This window comes from Alligator sinensis, unplaced genomic scaffold (genome assembly GCF_000455745.1).
Source record: "Alligator sinensis unplaced genomic scaffold, ASM45574v1 scaffold680_1, whole genome shotgun sequence".
NCBI classification, from domain to species: Eukaryota; Metazoa; Chordata; order Crocodylia; family Alligatoridae; genus Alligator; species Alligator sinensis.
Genome location: NW_005842508.1, coordinates 743,182 through 763,313, shown reverse-complemented (window position 1 = coordinate 763,313; position 20,132 = coordinate 743,182). Strand labels below are relative to the sequence as shown.

Below are 20,132 nucleotides of genomic sequence, written 5' to 3'. Positions count from 1 at the left end.
GCAAGCTGCGCTGGCCCAGCGAGGCTTGGCACAGGGCCATGTACTTTCGGGCAGATCCGGGCTGTCACCCAAGGCTGCACGCCGCTCGCGGAGACCACCGGCTACACTGGCCCAGGTCCTGCATGCACAGAAGTGGCATGCAGGACTCATACACGCAGGACCCAAGCCAGTGGTGCTAGAGGTTCCTGCAAGTGATGCGCAGCCCCAGGTGACAACCCGGCACCCAAGGCTATGCGACGCTCGTGGGGTCACCGGCCGCACCAGCCTGGGTCCTGCGTACACAGAAGCAACGCGCAGAGCTCATGCACGCAAGACCCAGGCCAGTGTGGCTGGCAGTCTCTGCGAGTGGCATGCAGCCCCAGGTGACAGCCTGGAGCTGCCCAAAAGCACACAGCCCCGTGCCACATTGAGCCGGCCAGCATCAGCGCACTGTGGCACAGGCAGCAGATAATTGGTGGCTGGGGCCAAGCCACGCTGCCTCCTGCCATGCAGGGGGCCAAGGGCATGGCTGCTAATGCTGGTAAGCTGTGGGGTGGCTGGAGCTGAGCGGGGGTTATGCAGGGGGGGCTGGAGCCGGGCAGGGAGTGTGCAGGGGGGCATTGGTCCCAGGTGGAACAAGCAGCCTGAGCTTCCTCACACTGAGGCACAGATCCAGGGGCTTGCACTCCTGCGACGGCTGCCGGGCTGTGCCAGACTCTTCCCAGGGGTGTGAGCCCCCAGAGCTGTGTCGGATGACAGAAGTCTCAGGCTGCTGCCTGCAGCCAGCGCTGGGCACAGCCCATGCCCAGTGCTGGGGAAAATTGCTGCTGCCGCCGGTCCCAGGTGGTAGTGGCAGCCTCCTGTCATCCAGCATGCAGATCCAGGGGCTCGCACCCCCAGGAGGAGTCCAGTACAGCCCCCCAGCCCTCCTGAGGATGCAAGTCTCCGAATCTGCGTGCTGGATGACAGGAGGCTGCTGCTGCTGTCTAGGACCGGTGCTAAAGCCAAGTAAGCTCGGCTTCAAAACTCAAAACATTTCAAAAGTTTTGAAATGTTTTGAGTGACCTTGTTTTGTTTCAAAGCTGTTTCGAAGCCTTTTGTTTCATTTCGATTTCACTGTTTCAAACTCGAAACACGTCAAAACAGCTTTGAAACAAAACACCCAGTGAAATTTCACACAGCCCTATTAAATACATAGTCTGGCCAAAAGCCCTAATCAGAGCAAGGAGAACATCATTTAAATAATTCTGAGTGTGACTCAATTCAAGCTGTCTCCCATAAAGAAATAAGAATAAACTTGTATTAACTCCTTGGCTATTGTAAAGATTCCTGAAATAGTTAGATACCTGTTTTCGTTTCTATATAAGCTTCAGTAGGTTCAGTTATCTTCGGAATTACAAATTCAGGCGTATCTAAAATAAATAAGTGCAATATATTAAACACTAGCTAATATTTCAGTACTAGAAGATGAAACATTGCAACATTTCTAAAACTTATAGTCCCAAACCCCATTTAGTGCCTCAGGTGACTATGAATTATATACCCCTTGCCTCCAATTTCAGCATTTCCCTCAGGACACTGACTCAATTCCACCTCAGAGTCACCTGGGTCTCCCACGCTCTCAATGAGCAATTTACTATATTTCCATTAAGTCCGATTCAATTTAATCAAAAGAAGAATCTACTTTTTGCCCAGGAGCCTAGTGGTTAAGGCATTTGTCCACAAAGTGGAAGACCTGAGCTCTAGGTCCACACCACCTTAAGCAGGTTTGAACCCATATCTACCATTCAGGACAAGAAATGCCTAAACACTGGGCACATCTAGACATGTGATTAACACACAGCAATTAACTCTGGTGCATACTGTACTGGAGTTTATTGCTCCCAGGTGCTGCATTTGAATGTGCTCCTGGGACCACAGCACGTTGAGCCGGGTCAGAGCAGCCCCGGCTAGCAGGGGCCCTGAGGGGATCAGCCTGCCTGCCCAGGGCTACTCCAACCCTGCTCAGCATGCTACAGAGGCATGGGCACAAGGGTGGTCCAGTGCAGGGCTAGCTGGCAGGCAGGCCCAAAACTAAAGCACCCTGGTACCCCAACCAGTTGGGTCAGCATCTGTATGTGCGGTGCTGCAGAGTAAAAAAATTGTTTTTACAAGTACCATCCTACGGCGGAGTTTATTAGTTTACTGCGGCCTAATAGGGCTACACGTGTACACGCTGAGATGTTTACTGTGGACCTAATTAGTTAGCTCTCCGGTAAACAGCTTATATAGACATGCCCGCTGGGTCATAGGCTAAAATCATGATGTTCCCTTCTCAACTCTCTCCCCATTGAAGTGGACCACTGAGCAGCCCTGTGTAAATGATTCACTGGGTTAGAAGTACAGCAAGCATAAGGGCATGACTTTATGGCTCAATAAGATAGGCACTGTGCCCCTGGAGGGAGCCTAGGATTTTGGTTCCTCTTCCCAGTGCCATTTGGTCTTTTTATTCAATGTTCAATGTACTGCAGAAGGCATCAACAGTTTGGGAAGTAAAGAGATCCAAGGAGGAGGGCCATGCACCCACTCTCACCCCCAGCTAAGTGCTTTAAACACTAGATGACTGACGCCACAGACAGATGTGCATTTGTAACACATTGCAGAGTTACAAATACAAAAACACTACAATTCTATACATACTTTCATACTAAATCACTACAAAGTGGTGCTCTCCAGGCACGGGCAAAAGGGAGTTGCTTCTCTCTCCTCCCACTCCCCGCAGCCCTTTGGAGGGCAGCCTGTCAGTGAGCTCAAGCACTGACAGCCTAACCTCTTCTCCACCATGGAAAGGGACCACCAGGCAGGATGTCAGTGATTAGCATACAGCCAATCGCTAACAGTGCTTGGTGGACATCAGTGCTGCTGCAGCACTGATCTCCACCACCACCACGGTGGAATCAGCACCAATCCCCACTGTGGCAGCAAACAGGAATGCAGTTCCTGGTCCCCACATGGCTGCAGCTCTGTCCCCAGTAGGCAATCGCTGAACCAGCCACTCTTCCTCCCTCCCCACTCCTTTAGCACTACATGTCCTAAAGGAAGTACTAAATGATGGTGCAGTAACAACAGCGCAATAGGGGCACATGTAGACATGTTCTATGGTAGTGCTATAAAATGTAGCAGAAGAGCTATCTTCCTGTTTCATCCAGGAATATTTCCATAGTATTCTTCCCATTTTTGTAGTGCTTCCACCTTTTTTGTAGTGCTACAGGTAGGATGTATATCTTTATACCCCTTTTTGTAGCACTACAAAGGTGTATATAGTGCTACAAATATAGTATCTGCCCATAGCCAGAGCCAGGATCCCTAAACTGTTTTGCACATCTTGTGGTACGATCATGGAATAATCCTAATCTGAATTGGTCACATTACATGCGCAAGCTAAACTTATCTATAGATAAGGGATACAGACCCAAATCCTCTCCTTTTTAGTAACCTTCAGTAAATGAACGTGAAACAGAAGCATCCCCTTTAATCAGGGATGGGGAGGAGGGATAACAAATTTAATTTTATGGGCACCGGAATTTTCAAAAATAGTCTTACCTTTTTTTACTTTCAGATTTGTTGTACTTGTTGTGTAGAATACCTTTCCCTCATGAGTAATCAAAATTCTACAGGTGTAAATTCCAGAGTCACTAAGTCTTAAGGTATTAAAATTCAATTCTCCCTCTGTTGTAAGTGTATGGAAGGTACAGTTCTGCATCAATAAAGAACATTATAATATTTTTTCATGCCAAGCACACACTAAAATCTTCAAGAAAGATCAACATTATCTTAAAAACAAAAGCTTTGGGGAGGAGGAGGAGGAAGCTCCTAGTTGGCTGACAAAAACAAAAGTAGGGGTGCACCGATAGACATTTTGGGGGCCGATACTGATAACCAATTTTTAAGGAGGCATACTGGCCAATACCAATATCTGATTTCCGATATAGCTGAGTTCAGTTCAGTTGTGGTGAAAGGGGAGGGGGAGGGAAGGAACTTGGAGGGGGGGGCGCAAATCAATGCCCCCCACAGTGAGGGTGGGGGAGTGGGGCTGGGGTAGGCACTGCGCGCCCCCTGCCGCTGCTCCCACCAGTTGTCTGGGAAGGCATGGGGTGGGGGGGGCGTACGCCCCCAGATCTGCACGGGGTGGGGCAGGGCAGGCTGCAGCTGTGGGCTGGGGACAAGCAGTGGGAGCAGCAGGGGGACAGGCCACTGGATGAGCAGCACACAGCGATGAGAGCCTCACCCCTCCACGCCCCGTAGCTCCATTCTGCCCCGCCCCACCCAACCTGGGCAGCGCCTACCCTAGTCCAAGCCCAAGCCCTGCTCCCTCCCTCACTGCGGGGGGCATCGATCTGCCCCTCCCCGGGCCCACATGAGCATTTATCGGCCAAATTATCGGCCACTTCAGGCCAATTACCGATATAGTCAATTTTCTTTACATAAGTGCCAATCCGATATCGGACCAATGTATCAGTGCACCTCTAAGCAAAAGTCCAATTTTCAAACATGGGCATCTATAGAGTACATCTGGACATTTAAATGGTGCACACTATGCAAGAACTGAGAACAGCAGGGGACCAAAGAACATAAAAAGTGTCCTAGTGGGTCAGATCAATGATCCATCTAGCCCAGTATCTGGTCCCCAGCAGTGGCAAGAGTGAATGATTTTGAGTAGGGCACATGGTAGATCAGGGTGGGAGATAGGCAGCAAAGCAGCAGACAGGATAGGGAGCAGAAAGCAGAGCAAGAGACTGGACAGCGAAAGTGGATCAGAGTGGCTATCAAGGAGGATGTGAGGCTAATTAGTGGCGCACCTACTAAAAACACCAGTCTCCATTGCTTGAGAGGAAGAGTAAATAACTATATATATATATACCCTACTTTATATCTATACTCTTCATTACTCTCCCTGACATCCACCATCATTGATTTACAGATACCAGGTACAGCTTTGACTGTTCTACTTAATAGCTAGACCTACTTTAGCTGCATAGATTAAGTGCCCAATTGAGCACTGGGTTGTAGGAGTCAGGCACCAGATTTGGGATCACACATTAGAAAAATGTGACCAGTTTAGGAAAAATAAAAGCAAAGAAAAGAAAAACAACTGCCTAAAGTCAGGCAGCAAAATAGGTGACTTGATTCTCCAAAGCCCTAACTACAGGTTTAGCCAATCCATAACTAAGGGTGTTTTTTTACCCCCGTGGTGTCCACTTGTGTATTTCATCTTCTCCTCTGCTTGAATTTGTGCAAAGGTAAATGATTTGGGTACTCTCGGAAGTACAGCAAGTTAAAAAAAAAGTAAAAGACCAGGGCCAGAGACGGTGAATATTTTCAAAATTTCAAAGCCACTTTCAGCTTTTACAGTAGAAAACATGCCCTTTACTTTTTTTTCGTAATAGTTGAAGCCATTATTAAAATGGTTTTAATGCTGTAAAAAATATATCTACATGGTAGAACACTATTGCCAAATTAGACTAGTATATTACAAATGAATGCTACATAGAAGATAGATAAGGCAAAGAGCAATAACTTCTTTCAATTTACAAACTGTCACAGTGTGGGGTCCCCAGGGATGGCCATGATGCCCCTAGGGCTCCATGACCATGCCAATCCTGCCCAACGGACAACCCTTTTCTCGCCTGCCACATCTTGCTGGTAATTTATAATAAATAGGGAGGCTGCCTCCGTGTTTGTGTTTGGACACGGTCCAGATGGACCCCACTGAACCCTGTGGGTTCTTAGACCCCTTTTGGGTCCTGCTCATAATGGATGCCTCGCGGGACACCCTCAGCCTTATCGGCTAAATGCGTGGCTGGTCTCCCCGCAGCCCTGTCCCGGAGGCCACATTGGCACTGGGCTCCCTGTCGCCCTTTTGACTCGGCACCCCCTGGCGCTGCACCCACTGGCGCTGGGATCTCCACACCATAGTGTTGCCCCAATGAGGCCTCCTCCTCCCCAATAGCCTCAGTCTGGTCCACCAGTTTATAAACAGCAAACAAAATATGAGCCCCTGGGCTATAACATAATATAAGCAGTTCAGGGTGCGCTCTGTACCTTTAAAAGAGTCAAACTATCCCCCAGCACTAAGTGCCTTGTAGGCCAGGCTACCTAGTGAGCTCCTGGAGCCCCATTAGCCCTATAAGCAGCCACAGCATCTCTGGGAAATTCTTCTCTGCAGGCTCCTACTCCTGGCTGCTGCCAGAGAACTAACTGCTGCTGGCCTCAGCTCTGGGGTTTATATCTGCCCAGGGCCCTGCCTTCTTCCAGTCAGCTGATTGGGTGCAGGTGCAGGCTAATTCCCTTGTTAGCCCGCTGCCATAGTAACCTACACCTGTAGGTGTTTCTGCCTGGCTCCTAGGGCCCTCTCCCTAGGCAGTTTCTGCTCTTAAAGGAGCAAGCATTTTAGTGCCCTGTGACACAAGCACAAAGAGGTATTTTCATTAAAGTTGAAGGTAGCACATATAAAACTGCTGAAAGGAAATACTGTTCCCATACAGTGAACACTCTACTTGCAGAAATCAATGCCAGGACATATGTTTGAATTCAGTTGCAAACGAAATAAAACGAAACAATGGGTTAGATAAATAATAAGAATATTTCTGTAATAAAAATGCACACACCAAATTTAGGAGGAGATAAATCCTCATGCTTCAGAGCATATAGCAACCTCCAACCAGTTCTGGTTAGAAGGAAATTGGAACACATTAACTGATAACTACTCCAGGGTTTCAGGTGGTTCACTTATGAGTACTCATTTTATACCTCTAATATGATAAATGTTCTGAAAGACCAAAACTTCCAGTTGCCAGTTACTGAATAAGCATATTACCACCATCAGACGAGTCCTTTTGCACCCATTTTAGTGTCAAGATCCCTTGGCCATGTCCAGAACAGCACTGATGTGCAATATGTGGTGCTGCAGACCCATCTGCGGTGCCACACCGTGCACATGCAGGCATTCCCCACGTTGCTACCTTGCAGCACAGGGGTGTTATTTTGACCCTGGGAAATCCAGGGGCGAAAAAAATCCATGCCAAAAAAAGTGCCACAGTGCACATGGCAACAGCACATGCCACCCAAAACCAGAGCCTGGCGAGCTGGAGTCACATTCCATCTGCCAGCCCTCCTGCCATGGCTGCAGCTCCCCAAAGACCCCAGAACCCCAGGTGAGGCTGCTGGGGACAACACAGTTGCTAGCCACAGCCTCCCCTACCCCAAACAGGGTAACTTGCTGCACCAGGGAGCACATGGCACGGGCATTCCCTGGGGACAAGTAGCAGAGGCACAAGGTGTACTGCTGCTATTTGTCCCTGGGGAAACAAATGTCCACAGCTAGGCAATCACCTCAAACTCTTTCCTATTCCCACACCATCACAAGCAATTCCAGTTGCTGGCTCATCTCATCTACCAAATCTGTGTAGGGAGATGGGTGGATTTTCTTGTGTGTCTGAGGGCACATTTACACTGTGTCAGACAGCACTAAGTGACCACTGTGAAAACACACTCTCTGCAGTTGATTAAAGGCAGTCCTGCTCCACATAGACCTCTGCATGCAGCCACTTTTTAGTGCATGCCCAGGACACACACAGCAACGCTTTCAATTTTACAGATACTCATGGGAGAAGCAGCAACATGAAGATTTTTTATCATGTAGCAGATACCCATTAGGAGCTGGGGAGGGAAAAGGGTTGTTTTCATTTACACCTTGGCACCACCCAACAAAATATAAACCCCTTCTTTGCTACAAAGTGTTTAATTGACCTAATCTACTAAACGTTTGGCTTCTGTTGAACACCTAAAGTCTCAATTCTGTTACTACTAATATAAGCAACATTTTTTTCAACAATAATTACCTTGTACCACGTTACATTGCCACCTGTATCATGGGTCACTGTATTGCATTTCAATGAGTAACCACTTCCAGCACTTCGAGTCTCTGTGTGTAAATGATTTTGGTTAAAACAACTGTTTTTGTTCCTTTTGAGCACATTCAAGGTCCACTCTGTGACACTGTGGCTTCCATTACTATGAAGTAAAAAATATGATATAGACATTTAAGATGTGTATGGTAGTAATTATACAATTATTTGTTTTTAAAGTTCGGCCAAATAACCCTTAGGAAAAAATGTATATTTCTCCCTATTCAATTCCCCTTTCATTACTTCCGTATACAAAATAGGAATTATTTTCTTTAAGTCTCCAGGCTAAGTGACAGTTCACCCTACCTAAATCATTCAGTTACATCATTATTGATAACAGCTTAACAGTTTGTGGTGACACATGTACCTACCAATTAGTATAATACTGTTCAAGAGATTTAAAATCAGACCAGCAAGTGACTGTATTGATTTGTCCATCTACTTTGTTGAGGTTTAATATAGTGACACCAAAGCAGACTGAATACATCACAAAACAATTTTTACATTATTTCCATGAATTAGCTTTGCAGGTACAGTCTCATATCACCCATTCTTTGCTATTATGCAGATAATTCAGTCATTATTCAGTCACACACTTCTGTAAAGAAAGTCACCTTGTTTCCTCAGAGACACAGATAATAAGTTGGTACAGTATCAGGCAAAGGGAGTATCAGCCAAAGCATTAGAGAAAAGGCATTTCACTGAAAGCCACAGAGCATGTTTTCAGAAAACCATGGTCTAAAATAAAGTTCTCTTTAGACACCTAAACAAGTGGCCTGTTTTTCTCAAAGTGCTGAGTATTCAGCCACTCCCAGTGACCACAGATGTTTTTGTCAAATAACGTTTGTCCTTCCTGTTGCTCAGAGAATGAAAAGGAATTGTTTGAATAGGAAATCCCCACCTAAAACAAATCATGGAATCACTGCCTGGAAGATGCTGAAAGGGCAAAGAGGTAAAAAAACAGAACAACAGCTGACATCTCTGTTTTAAGGTGCCATTCAACTTACCAAGCAGCACTGGATGAAATGAATATACCATATTTACTTTCATATAAAACAAAGTTTTTCCTCCAATCAGCCTGATGGGAAAAGCCCTTTGCATTCAAGGAAATACATTCATTGAATACACTGTCTACCATTAAAATACTGCCAAAAGCAGTGTGTGCTTCATTATGGAAATCAACTATGCAGTTGATTAAATGCAGCCAATACTGAGCATGACTATAAAACACCTGTCCCATACTGGGCAAACATACTGATGGAAACCTACCACAAAGGTTAGGGCAGCCTCTCTGAATAAGATACATGGTAGTGCCCACTGGGCACAGTACCCCTCAGTGCCAACTCTAATGTTTAAAATCATTGGGAGCCACTACACTGAATAGATGTAAACTTCCTCTTCACTCCCACAGCTGTGCTGTGCCTTTCTTTCCCATTTCCAATTATTCCTGTTTCTTCATCAGCCTTAAATGTCTGGTAAACATCACCAAATAGGGCCCCAAATAATTCACCCAGAATCCCTCTGTCACTCCCTCTCTCAGTCTGTTGCATACAATTAGTGTGGCCTCCCCCTCCATGAGATGGAGCCAGACCAAGTTGCCCTGCACCTCATCTGCATATACATTTTTGGAGGATCCCAGGACTCATGACAAGAACACCCAGTTTGAGTCACAAGTGAGAGGCTAGTTAGCACATGGATTCTTTTGGAGGTTATCTGGAATATACACACATCCTGAGCAGTGCTGAGCTGTGGGGTCACTATCGTCTGAGATACCGTTGTCTAATGGGGCCCAGACCAATGAACTATATGGTAAATCACCATCCTTTTGGCTTTGGACTAATATCATGCACAGTTTATAATATGAACATATGGTTCTTGAATAATTCAAATGGATTTGGACCTGATCTGGCTAATTTGACCTGGGACGTGACAAAAATCCCTTAAAAAACAAACAAAAATAAAGTTTGTACTATATACAAGTAGATATAGAAGTGCTGCTTAAACATGTACAGAGGTGCTGCTTAAAATTGTGTTTAAGTAGTACCTGTACTAAAACGTGCAGCAGTTTCTGAAAAAGGTAAAATGTATCAATTCTGGATGAATAAAGTCTATGTATATGCTAATTTCAAGGCCAGTGTTTTCAAATTTGCCCCTCGCTTCCATGTGCTTAGGGAAAGCAGGAAGGGGGAAGGGAGGAGGCTGCAGGGGAGAACAAGTTGAAATGGGGGGAGCAGAAAGCAAAAAGGCTACTTGACACACACACACCCCCCGCCACTCCAGATTTATTTTTCCTGCTGTAGCAGTGGGAGGGGGACACATTCAATGCAAATTCAAGGCAAAATTAGAATCCTGATTCTATACCTGGAAAATTATAAAAATTTCTAAATTTTCCATATATAGAATTTAAATATTAGGAAGCCATCTTATGTTCAAGCTCATCTTATATGCAAGAAAATACAGTATATATGTGTATGGAAGCCATCCACCTTTACATCTGAGCCCCTCCAAATTAAACCTGAAAGTATAGTAAAGTAGGAAAGTATTATCTACATTTTAGGAGATCGAAAGATTGACTGATTTGCCCAAAATCACACAGGTAACCTGCAGCAAGGTATGGGATTCCCATTCCTTGAGTCCTTGTCAAGTTCCTTAATCACACGGTCATACTTCCTTCTTCTCCTCAAGCATGCATTCCTCAGCATTACAAGGGGAATCACCATCTATGATGACACAGGTTATGAAGAAACTTCACTGAAAACTGTACAAAATATTGAAACCCTGGCCAAATTTAGGTCTGGTTTAAAAGCAGGTTCAGGTCTACTAAAGATGACAGAATCAGTCATATTTACACTAGATCTGGATTTGACTGATATCACTTATAGATAAGCCTACAACAGAAAAGATTTTCAACACACATGCATTAAAATTACATCATTTTCTCTTTTAATCTGTAAGGTTTTATCTTTCTTGAGTTTCACTTCGTGAGGTTCTTTAGCTGTACTTTGTAGGGAACATGAATCTACAAAACTACTAACTGACTAACTCCCCCTCAGCCTTGACTCAACACAGCATATTGTTGAGTGAAAAATGATTTAAACAATCATTAAGATTTACTACAATTATTTAATATATAAAAAATTATAAATCATCTGCCACATGTTTTAGTATAAAAGTCAGATCTTAGCTCTGTATTTCTATCTTACAGCAGATGCTACAAAATGCCTGAGTGTTCTACCCTTGAAGCACCTAGGTATGTGCTTAACCTCTAAATGTTTATGTAGTCCCATTAACCTTAGTAAGGATACACACATTCAAAAAGCTAAATACAGGCATAGGTCTTAGCAAATGAAAACCTTAATAGTATCCCTTTAATATTTAATGCAGTTTAATGTCCCTCTATATCTTCCATTCGTCCTAATAACTTAAAATCCCCTGACCACTACTTTCATTTCAAGGGCACTATTGTTGGAGAGATCAGTTGACCTGATTTTCTCTGAAAACCACAGAAAATGCTATACACCCTCTGCAAAACCACATTAACACCGCCAAAACCTGGCGAAGACATTTGATAAACATATTCTGCTTGTCAAACCACCCTTCAAATCTCCAAAAAAATCTCTTATTTTCAAGAAAATACACACAATCTTGTACTAAAATAAAAATCCAAATTATATCTGGTTATTTCAGTAATTAAATTGAATTATAATCCTTAATTATTTATCCTCATTGAACTCTATGATTTACTGTTAAAGTATAGTAGATCAGGGAAATCTGATTCTTCTTTAGGGTCACATAAACTAGCTAATGCAACATGAATAAATGATCTGACATTTCTCATTTACTACTTTTTTCTTATTGTCCAGTGCAGCTGATGAAAATTTTTCAAGCAAAGAATAAAAATAACTTTTCTCTAAATTTATTTCAAACATTGTCAATATCAATGTTTTTAAAAAAGAATCTCAATACCTGTAATCAATACTGTATTAAAATCATTAACTACATTTTTGAAAACCATGTCTATAATATTTTAAGTGCATATGTGAAATGCATTTAAATATAAACTAAAAATGAAAGATTAGATTTTAAAATGTGGATATTTGAGAAAAGGAAACATGGAGCTATCCTGAACACCTCATTTTAAAACAAAATGGATTAAATTATTATATCTATCCATCGTTACTAAAATATTTGTCTAGAAAAATGCTTCTTGCAAATATTCTGCAATGTTTGCTTTAAATTAATTGATTTTGGAAGATTTCCTCCAGTAAACTCATTTGCCAGAATATTCACCAAAAATTATCACAAAGTGCCAGATCCCATGTAACTTTCATGTGACTAACTGGCAGGTAAGTAGTTTCCTAAATCCACTTTTGAGCACTTGGACAAGTTTGGGATTCAGCATTGCCCATAATATCCTACTGAGGTAGTCCCTAGAGATCAGGTTTGATATGCATTGCTGGAGTAATGTTAGCAATTTTTTCACTGATGCTTTGCTTTTTATATCTGTTCTGCATATAAACAGAAGCCTATCACAAGGATTAAATTCACTTAAAGACAGATGGAGACATACTATAGATCATTTTTCTGCAATTTTGGGATCTTTGTATAAATAATATATACAGAAATAAATTTCATGTATGATGACGATAATGATACAAAATACACCTGAAGATTCCCACTTTCAAATAAATTCATATGTAAAACTGTAGTGCATGAAAATGTAGTCCACTGTGTGAGTGCATCTACACTAATTAGCTGCACCGTAAACATCTCAGCATCTACATGTGTGCCCCTATTAGGCTGCAGTAAACTAATTTACTCTGCAGCGGGATAGTACTTGTAAATACAAGTGCTATCCCACTGCAGAATTAAAAACTCCACAGCAGTGCACATGTAGATGCTGCCCTGGCTGGCTGGGGCACGAGAGTGCTTCAGTGCAGGGGCTGCCTGCTAGCTAGCCCTGCACTGAAACACCCTCATGCTCCAGCCACCCCTCCACAAGATGCTGAGCCAGGGGGAGCAGCTCTGGCCTGACAGGATGACTCCCCAGGCCCCTTGCCAGCTGGAGCTGCTCTGACCCATCTCAATGTGCTGTACTCCCGGATGCATGTTCAAATGGCATGTCCAGAAGCCACCTCTCAGCCCCTGCTACAAGCAGGAGCCTGGGTGCAACCGGAGCCACTCCTTCAGTTACTCGGGAGTCACGCTGGAATGCCACCATCACCGGTGAAATCATCCCTGCATACCTGGGGGTGGTGGACATCCCCACCACCAGGGACAAGCAGGCTCCTGGGTACAGACAGATCCCCACCCAACTCAGCCTAGGGTCATACTGAGTCTCCACTGCCATCAGTCAGCATGACTGGGAGTAAACCCGTAAGTGATGGTGAGTCCCAGCTTCTGAGGATCCACAGCTACAGTTTCCCCACATGGCCAGGGAGATGGATGCGATTGGCCCCCTAGAGGTCCAATGGACTCAAATGTGGGAGTGCTCCAGCCCATACACCCAGAGAGGGGAAAGCACTGGCTCCAAGGAAGTGATCAGTACCTGTTTGTGGTGAGGCACAGAGGAGACTGGGAGCCATACAGACCTGGTCTGAGCCCAGGACAAATCTCAGGATTTGAATACACTGAATAGCCAGCAGAAGAAGGCCAACCAAGCAACCCAATGGCGTCCAGCTTGAGACATGGGGTAAGCCTCTGCAAGCAGGCAGTGCCTGCTAGGGTTGCTTTGAGAGACCTAAGTATTGAACCAATGGGCTGGTGATAGGAGTTGCCAGTCAGAAAGATACCACCTGGGAGGTCACAAGCGTGCTACGGCCAAGGGCGAGATGGACAAATTGATAGGTCTCACGAAGGAAACTGAATGGATTGAGAAAGTATCCCTAAGTTGAGGGGATCTAGGGGTGAAGTAATTGATGAGGCCCCTTGTGATAAGCATCCCTAAATAAAGAGGGCCCTGTTCTGGATTTGATTGAGGGCCTACATCAACAACAACAGAGCGTAGCCAGAATGAATGTGCCCTGAAGACCTCAGGGCAGGGGAAAGCCCAAGGCATATTTGAGTGACTGGCTAAGACACCATTCAAGTGACTTGGATATTGTTGAAAGGTCGGAGGTCCACCCGGCAGGTCTGGTAAGGGCAAGGTGTAGGGGAGGCAAAGCCCTGTGAAGAGGATGTAATCCTTTTGCCTAGATGCCATTTCCTTTTGTTTCATCATACAGCTTCCCTTCATTTATTTCCATCAAGGGGTGGCAGGCACGTATAAGCAAGCGGGCAGTGGCTTCTGGAAACAGGAACAAGACACATCACACCCACTGACAGGGAACAATAAACTCCAGAGTTTATTGTTTCACATTAATTGCACATGCAGATATGCCCGTTCCTGGAAAAATGGGCATTGTATTCTTCATTGCTAACTAGCTGTAGTCACACACCTAACCTGTACTATTACTTGTAAAGGCCCTTACCTGCTTGTTAAATTTTCCAGTAATAAAAGCACAAACCATTGCATGTACAATATCCAATTAAGATGCATGATGATTAGTTTAGCTTTTGATTTGCAGTACAATGTACTTTCAGCAACAATTAGTTATAAGACAAATATCTCCATCTTTTTAGAGTGTTATATAATTCTTATTAAACCATTCCTTCCTCCTGCCCTAATGAACAATACCACAATTAAGAGTGCTCCAATTCTACTTCTCCATTTTAGTCATAACTTTCTAAAAGTTATTTGGAGGTAAAAGAGTATATGTAGCAAGAAATCAAATCTAATCATTTCATTTTTGTTTTTAAGAGCTCCAGTTATGGAAAGCTTTGCATAAAAAAACAAAGCTGAATGATGACATTTTTCTCCTTTATCAAAAAGAGTATTAGTCTCCTTTATCAAAAATTTTGCTTAAATTTTGAGTGACTATTTCTCCCTGAAATTCATTAGGGCCCAACCTAGCACCCTATGTAACCATTTACATTTATATAAAATGAGTGCAAAATGATTCCACAAGTGTAGATTTTTTTTTCTGCATTCAGTACAGAGGAAAGTAACTACACAAGATACAAGATAATGAATTGGGTCTGATTTTTATGCAATAGCAAAGACCTAACATCATCCCCTGGTCTAGGTACCCACCTAAGTTTGTATGAGTAAATCCCAGAGTCACTGAGCTCAGCTGGCCAAAACTCCAGAATACTTCCATTTGATACAATTCTGGATGTTTCCTGTATCAGAGTGACATTTTCTTCATTTTTTTTGTACCAGTTTCCCATGTAGCTTTCATTTTGAAAAGTAACTTGTTCTGATCCAGGGGAGCAAAGGAAAAAATATTCCCCCTCGATTACATCAATGGAGCGACGAAAGGGACACAGGTCTCCTTCACCAAAAAAAGAAGGTAGAAAGAAAAGAAAGTAAAACAGATAGGAAGCCAAAACTTATTTCAGATAATGATACTAGAGAGCCTGTTTCTTATAATACAGTACTTTACATGTCTGATGTGCTGCACTCTGCTCACTGGTATTTTTTTTTAAATTAACTTTCTTTTAGCAAACCCAATAGCTTGTCTAACAGGGGACAGCATGGCCCTGTCTGGAATCGATTCCAGATGTCCAGTCCTTATTTTCTCCTTACACTTGACTTCATTTTGTTCAAACTCTTACTGGCTAATGGAAATGGGAATTTTCCTAAGAAATTTCCTGTAAGGGCTCAATTCTGTATTACTCAGGTAGGATAGATCTTTGGTGTGCTTTTTTTTAGCCTTATTTGGTTTTAATGAAGTCACTTTACAGAGTAAGGATAAAATTCAAAGCCCACTGAAGTCGATGGAAATTGACTGTAATTGCTTTGGATCAGGCCCAAAGGTACTATTCCAAGCAAGTAAGGGTAGCAGAATCTGGCCTTGATCTTTGATAGAGGAAACTCCCCTGGCCACAAGTGGCTGCTTGAAGAATAAGCGCTTCTCAACACTGCCATGTTGGATAACAGTTCAGTCATCAGAAAAACTGGGCTTCTATAATCAACATGTTTGCTAGACCCTGTTTCCTGGTCTCCTATATAACTGAAAACAATTAAATAGCTGGATTTCTTGAAGACTCAGACATTCAGAATTTTCTGTATGGTCAAAATCATATCAGCAAAGTTTAATATCAAAACCCATTTTTATTATTAATTTCTCTAAACATACTATTGTATGTGGTGAAAATGCAATGTAGCAGAGAAACCAAGTACTGCTCCTATACAAAAAGGCTTGCAGTCCAAGTGGTCGCATCTACACGAGACACTACTGCACAGTAATTACTGAGCATTTATTTAGAACTTGTAAAAATAAGTACTAAATAAATGCGCAGTAACCTGAGTTACTACACAGTAGCAACAGTGAATGCCTTTTAGTAATACTACTGCACGGTAGCCTAATACTACTGTGCAATAGCAGTGCACTACACAACACTACTGTGTAGTAGTATCGGGCTACTTCACAGTCAGCATCTTGTGTAGATGCAGCCAGTGTCTGTTATATTTTTAAAGAGGAATTACGTAAAACCAATGCAGTGATATTCTACCAGCATCACCACAGTTGATGGTACAAACTGGTACAATGACAAAATGGCATTAGCTAGAGAGGCAACAGAGGTGGACAGTTAACTCCCTTCTCTTGCTCTACCTATATATCTATGCTTCGAGATCATATCATCATCATAATCTCTGTACATCTTCTTTTCTTTCTTTCCACAGATTTGTTATTCAGAGATTGGTCCAAATTGCCACACTTGTTCAGATTAGGTTACTTTACCCAGAAGTTTCTGGTTCAGGGTTAAATGTTGTCCCAATGCAAGCATCACCTACATAACCAGCCCCAGCTGTACTTCATCCCGAACACATACTATAGATTCTTGGCCTTCAGTCCACAGAAGCAGAAACTTCTTACACTTTGGCACATCAAATATATAGCAAACTATGCCATGTTATAAGGTAAAAATTATCCCATTATGCTTACCAGTAGCAGCTCCATCAAGAAATAGTAAGCACAAAATCAGCAGATTTCCAAGAGTCATTTTCTTGAGTTACTTGTCACGTCTCTGGAAAAAAAGGGAAGTGAGACGCTCTTAGTGTAACTGAAAGCATGGGAAGAACATGTATGCACAATCCATCACACACACAACAAACTGAACTTGATCAATGCCTATGAGCAATATTACAAATGCCTGAAATTAGAGATGGGACTTCCAAAAGGAAAGTTACTCATTTTTTTATCATAAGAGAGAAATTGCATACATGAGGTCACAACCATGAAGTTCTGTTGGCAGGATTCATTTCAAATAAAGAAAACAATGACTGTTTTCCCTTTCTTCCTTTTATAGTTCATGTGAAATTTACAACTATACTATTTCCTTTCTAAAAGGTTCAGTGGATAGCTGCAGGACTCAGTCTTGCAAATCCCTAACATTGAGCAGGAGGGCTTTTTGCAGGACCATGATGTTTGTAAATCTGTACCTTGAACCATGAAAATTATCCTACTAAAATGCTAGGTGTTACATACATTTCATCTGAATCTGATTTTTATGCATTTGATTTCTTTTTTTTTAGCAAGTTGATTACTTAATACTACCAGGAAGATATAAGGTATACGGCTATATGGAAATCATTGTTATGTTAAGGCTATTACACATCATAAATGAGGATTACGATGAAGAGGATGAGGAGGCAGATGAAGAAGACGATCCAGATTATGACCCAAAGAAGGATCCAAACTTAGTAGAATGCAAGCATTAGTGATGCTGCGTGTATGTAGACTTGAAGCTTATCTGTACTATAATAGCCGAAACACAACTATTAGTTAACCATGAAAGTTAATGGGAGTCACCTCAATTTCAATAAGAACTAAGGCTGTCCTTACTTTTGATGCCTTTGCAGTTACACTTTAAAACAAAAATCTGTTGGCAAGGAATGAACACTAGTGGTCTACAGTATTCTTCATATAAGGTTTCATATCACAAATCAGATAGCCATGACAATTACTGTAGGGCTGGGTTCACTGCTTTGTACCCTGTATAGCCAATTATAACCATAAAGACAAAATGTCATATATTACTAAACAAGTGTGGAGGATATTCACTGAATCTTTCCATGGCAGTAGGTACTATCATCTAAGATGAAGATCTGTCTTAATACTAATGCATATTTTCACATTTTTACACAGTCCCTCTCTAACACTTGCAAATATATGTCTGCATATGAAATAAATGTGATCCATATACAATTAATATGGTCCATGCTTTTCCCACAGCTCTCCAGTCAATTTTAACTAGGTTTTGTCCCAATTTACTAGCTCAGCTTTTTGCAGTTTTAGCATTTAATTTGCTACCACTGTAACACTCCACAAAGATTTACAAAATTTAAAAAAAGAAACGAAAAAAAGGAATGAATAAACCTTAGGGCTGAGCTTTGAAAGTCTTGTTCCCATTATAGTGGAATCCACAGCCTTGATTGAGTAATCTTGGCTCCCTATGGCATGCATGGGGAGAGTTCGGTGTTCAGACTGGGACTCACAAAAGCCAGCACATAAGAGTGGGGCCTCATGTATGCTAGCCAAATGAGAAATGTTGAAGACCAGGTGTGTATTAAATCCCACCCTCTTCAAGGCTTAACGGTCCATCTACTCAGACTTTAGAACCCAGAAGATAAAAATCTAGGCCCTTTCTCTTAAAAAAAAAAAAACCCTAAACCTTTCAGAGGTTTTTCCTCCCCCTCCCGGCTTGAGCGGAGAGGGGGGGTGTGACCCTGGTCTGGCCTGGCCGGCTTGGCCAAGCCCCGCTCCACTCAAGCAGGAGGGAGCACGGACGGTCAGGAGGTGCACCAGCGCTCTCAGTGGGTGCACATACACCCCCGTGCATCCCCTACACGTCGCCACTGTCTCAGAGTAGGGACTGGAATCCGGAACCCTCCCTCCTCCAAGGACAGGAGTCCTAACCACCAGAGTACAAAACCATATTCCTTCCCTGACCTAGCGAATCATGAATTCTTTTCAACAGGAGTAGTGGAGAATGTCCCCTCACCCAACACAGCCTACAGGCTGGTAGTTAAGACACTTTCTTGGAAGGTAGGAAAAGTTGGGGTGAAAGAAGGAACTTAAGGAACAGAGAGGAAAGAGTTGAACTTTTTTTTCCCCCTATATGTTGGTTCCGTGATCCATCTGCTGCCATATTTTGTGTAAAGCTCAAATCAACAGGTGTGGAACACCTGAGAATGCCTACTAGCTTAAAATCTATGGAAAAGTCAGGGGAAACGATGGGCCTACTTCTAGATTCCAGCCCAGCTGAGGCATGAACAAGTGTCAAGCTGCTCAGCTGAACTGAAGTAATCTGGGCATACAGACAAGTAGAATTTTAGACACCCAGAAAACATTTTTTTAAATTAAAAAGGGAGATATACACAACATTTAAGTGCCTATAAAGTAAAAAGAACTTAGCAGTATTAAGGATCAAAAATTTGGCACATAAATTTTACCTAGGTCCTACCTTAGGAAAGATTAGATTCTGCTTCAGAAGGATGGAACAAGGATGTTTTCTTATGTAAAATATTCTAGTAATAATGAAACACTGTATTTCACCTTCCTACTACTCTGTGTTGCTAAGGCTACCCACAAGCCAACTTCACCTCCTCAGCATCTAGACTAGAGTGACTTCACAAGCTTGTGAGTTACAATTCATAGGGGACCTCTATTTTACTTTCCCAGAAATTCAGTGGAAACAATTTCTTTTGCTCCAGTGGGTCTCCGTCTCCTCCTGCTCTGAAGTCAACTATCCATTTTGAGGGCATTTCTCCAGTTTGGAACTTCACATAAATAGCCAAATTCACCTTTATTTCCAAGAAAAAACTCCAGGCATGCTCATTGAAACACCTGCTTTTCAGATGTGCTGGAAACACTTGTTCTTCCTTGAATAATTCACGTCAAGTTCACTATGGAAGATGGAAGATATTTGAAGTGGCCAACAATTCATTAAAAATCAAAGCTTATTTATAATTAGAAACAGCTGTATGTTTAAATGAAAGAAAAATTAGCTAAAAACGAGAATTCTGGATAGTCAAAATTTATTCATGAATTTGGCTTACTAAATAGCTTCAGCTGAAAACAATGGGAAGTGCAGTTATTTTGAGAATGTCAACCTTTGTTTTTTCAACATTTTCATAATAAAATGTTTCATTTCAGGAAT

At 42.6% G+C, this 20,132-nt stretch overlaps 2 protein-coding genes across 2 annotated transcripts in view; both read right to left on the bottom strand.

Moving 5' to 3' along the window:
• IL18RAP (interleukin 18 receptor accessory protein) overlaps positions 1-15,104 on the bottom strand; it is a 66,201-nt gene extending 51,097 nt beyond the window's left edge. Inside the window, exon 1 of the mRNA XM_006031516.3 lies at positions 15,058-15,104. The gene's annotated coding sequence lies outside the window, so the exon portion shown is untranslated. The remainder of the gene's footprint in view (positions 1-15,057) is intronic.
• Positions 1-20,132, bottom strand: part of IL18R1 (interleukin 18 receptor 1) — a 38,973-nt gene that overhangs the window by 15,530 nt on the left and 3,311 nt on the right. The window contains exons 2-4 of the mRNA XM_025213186.1: positions 16,916-16,997; positions 3,562-3,715; positions 1,326-1,391 (exon numbers count right to left, since the gene is read on the bottom strand). Of these exons, the coding sequence (XP_025068971.1) occupies positions 1,326-1,391; positions 3,562-3,715; positions 16,916-16,930 (235 nt within the window). The 5' untranslated portion in view covers positions 16,931-16,997. The remainder of the gene's footprint in view (positions 1-1,325; positions 1,392-3,561; positions 3,716-16,915; positions 16,998-20,132) is intronic.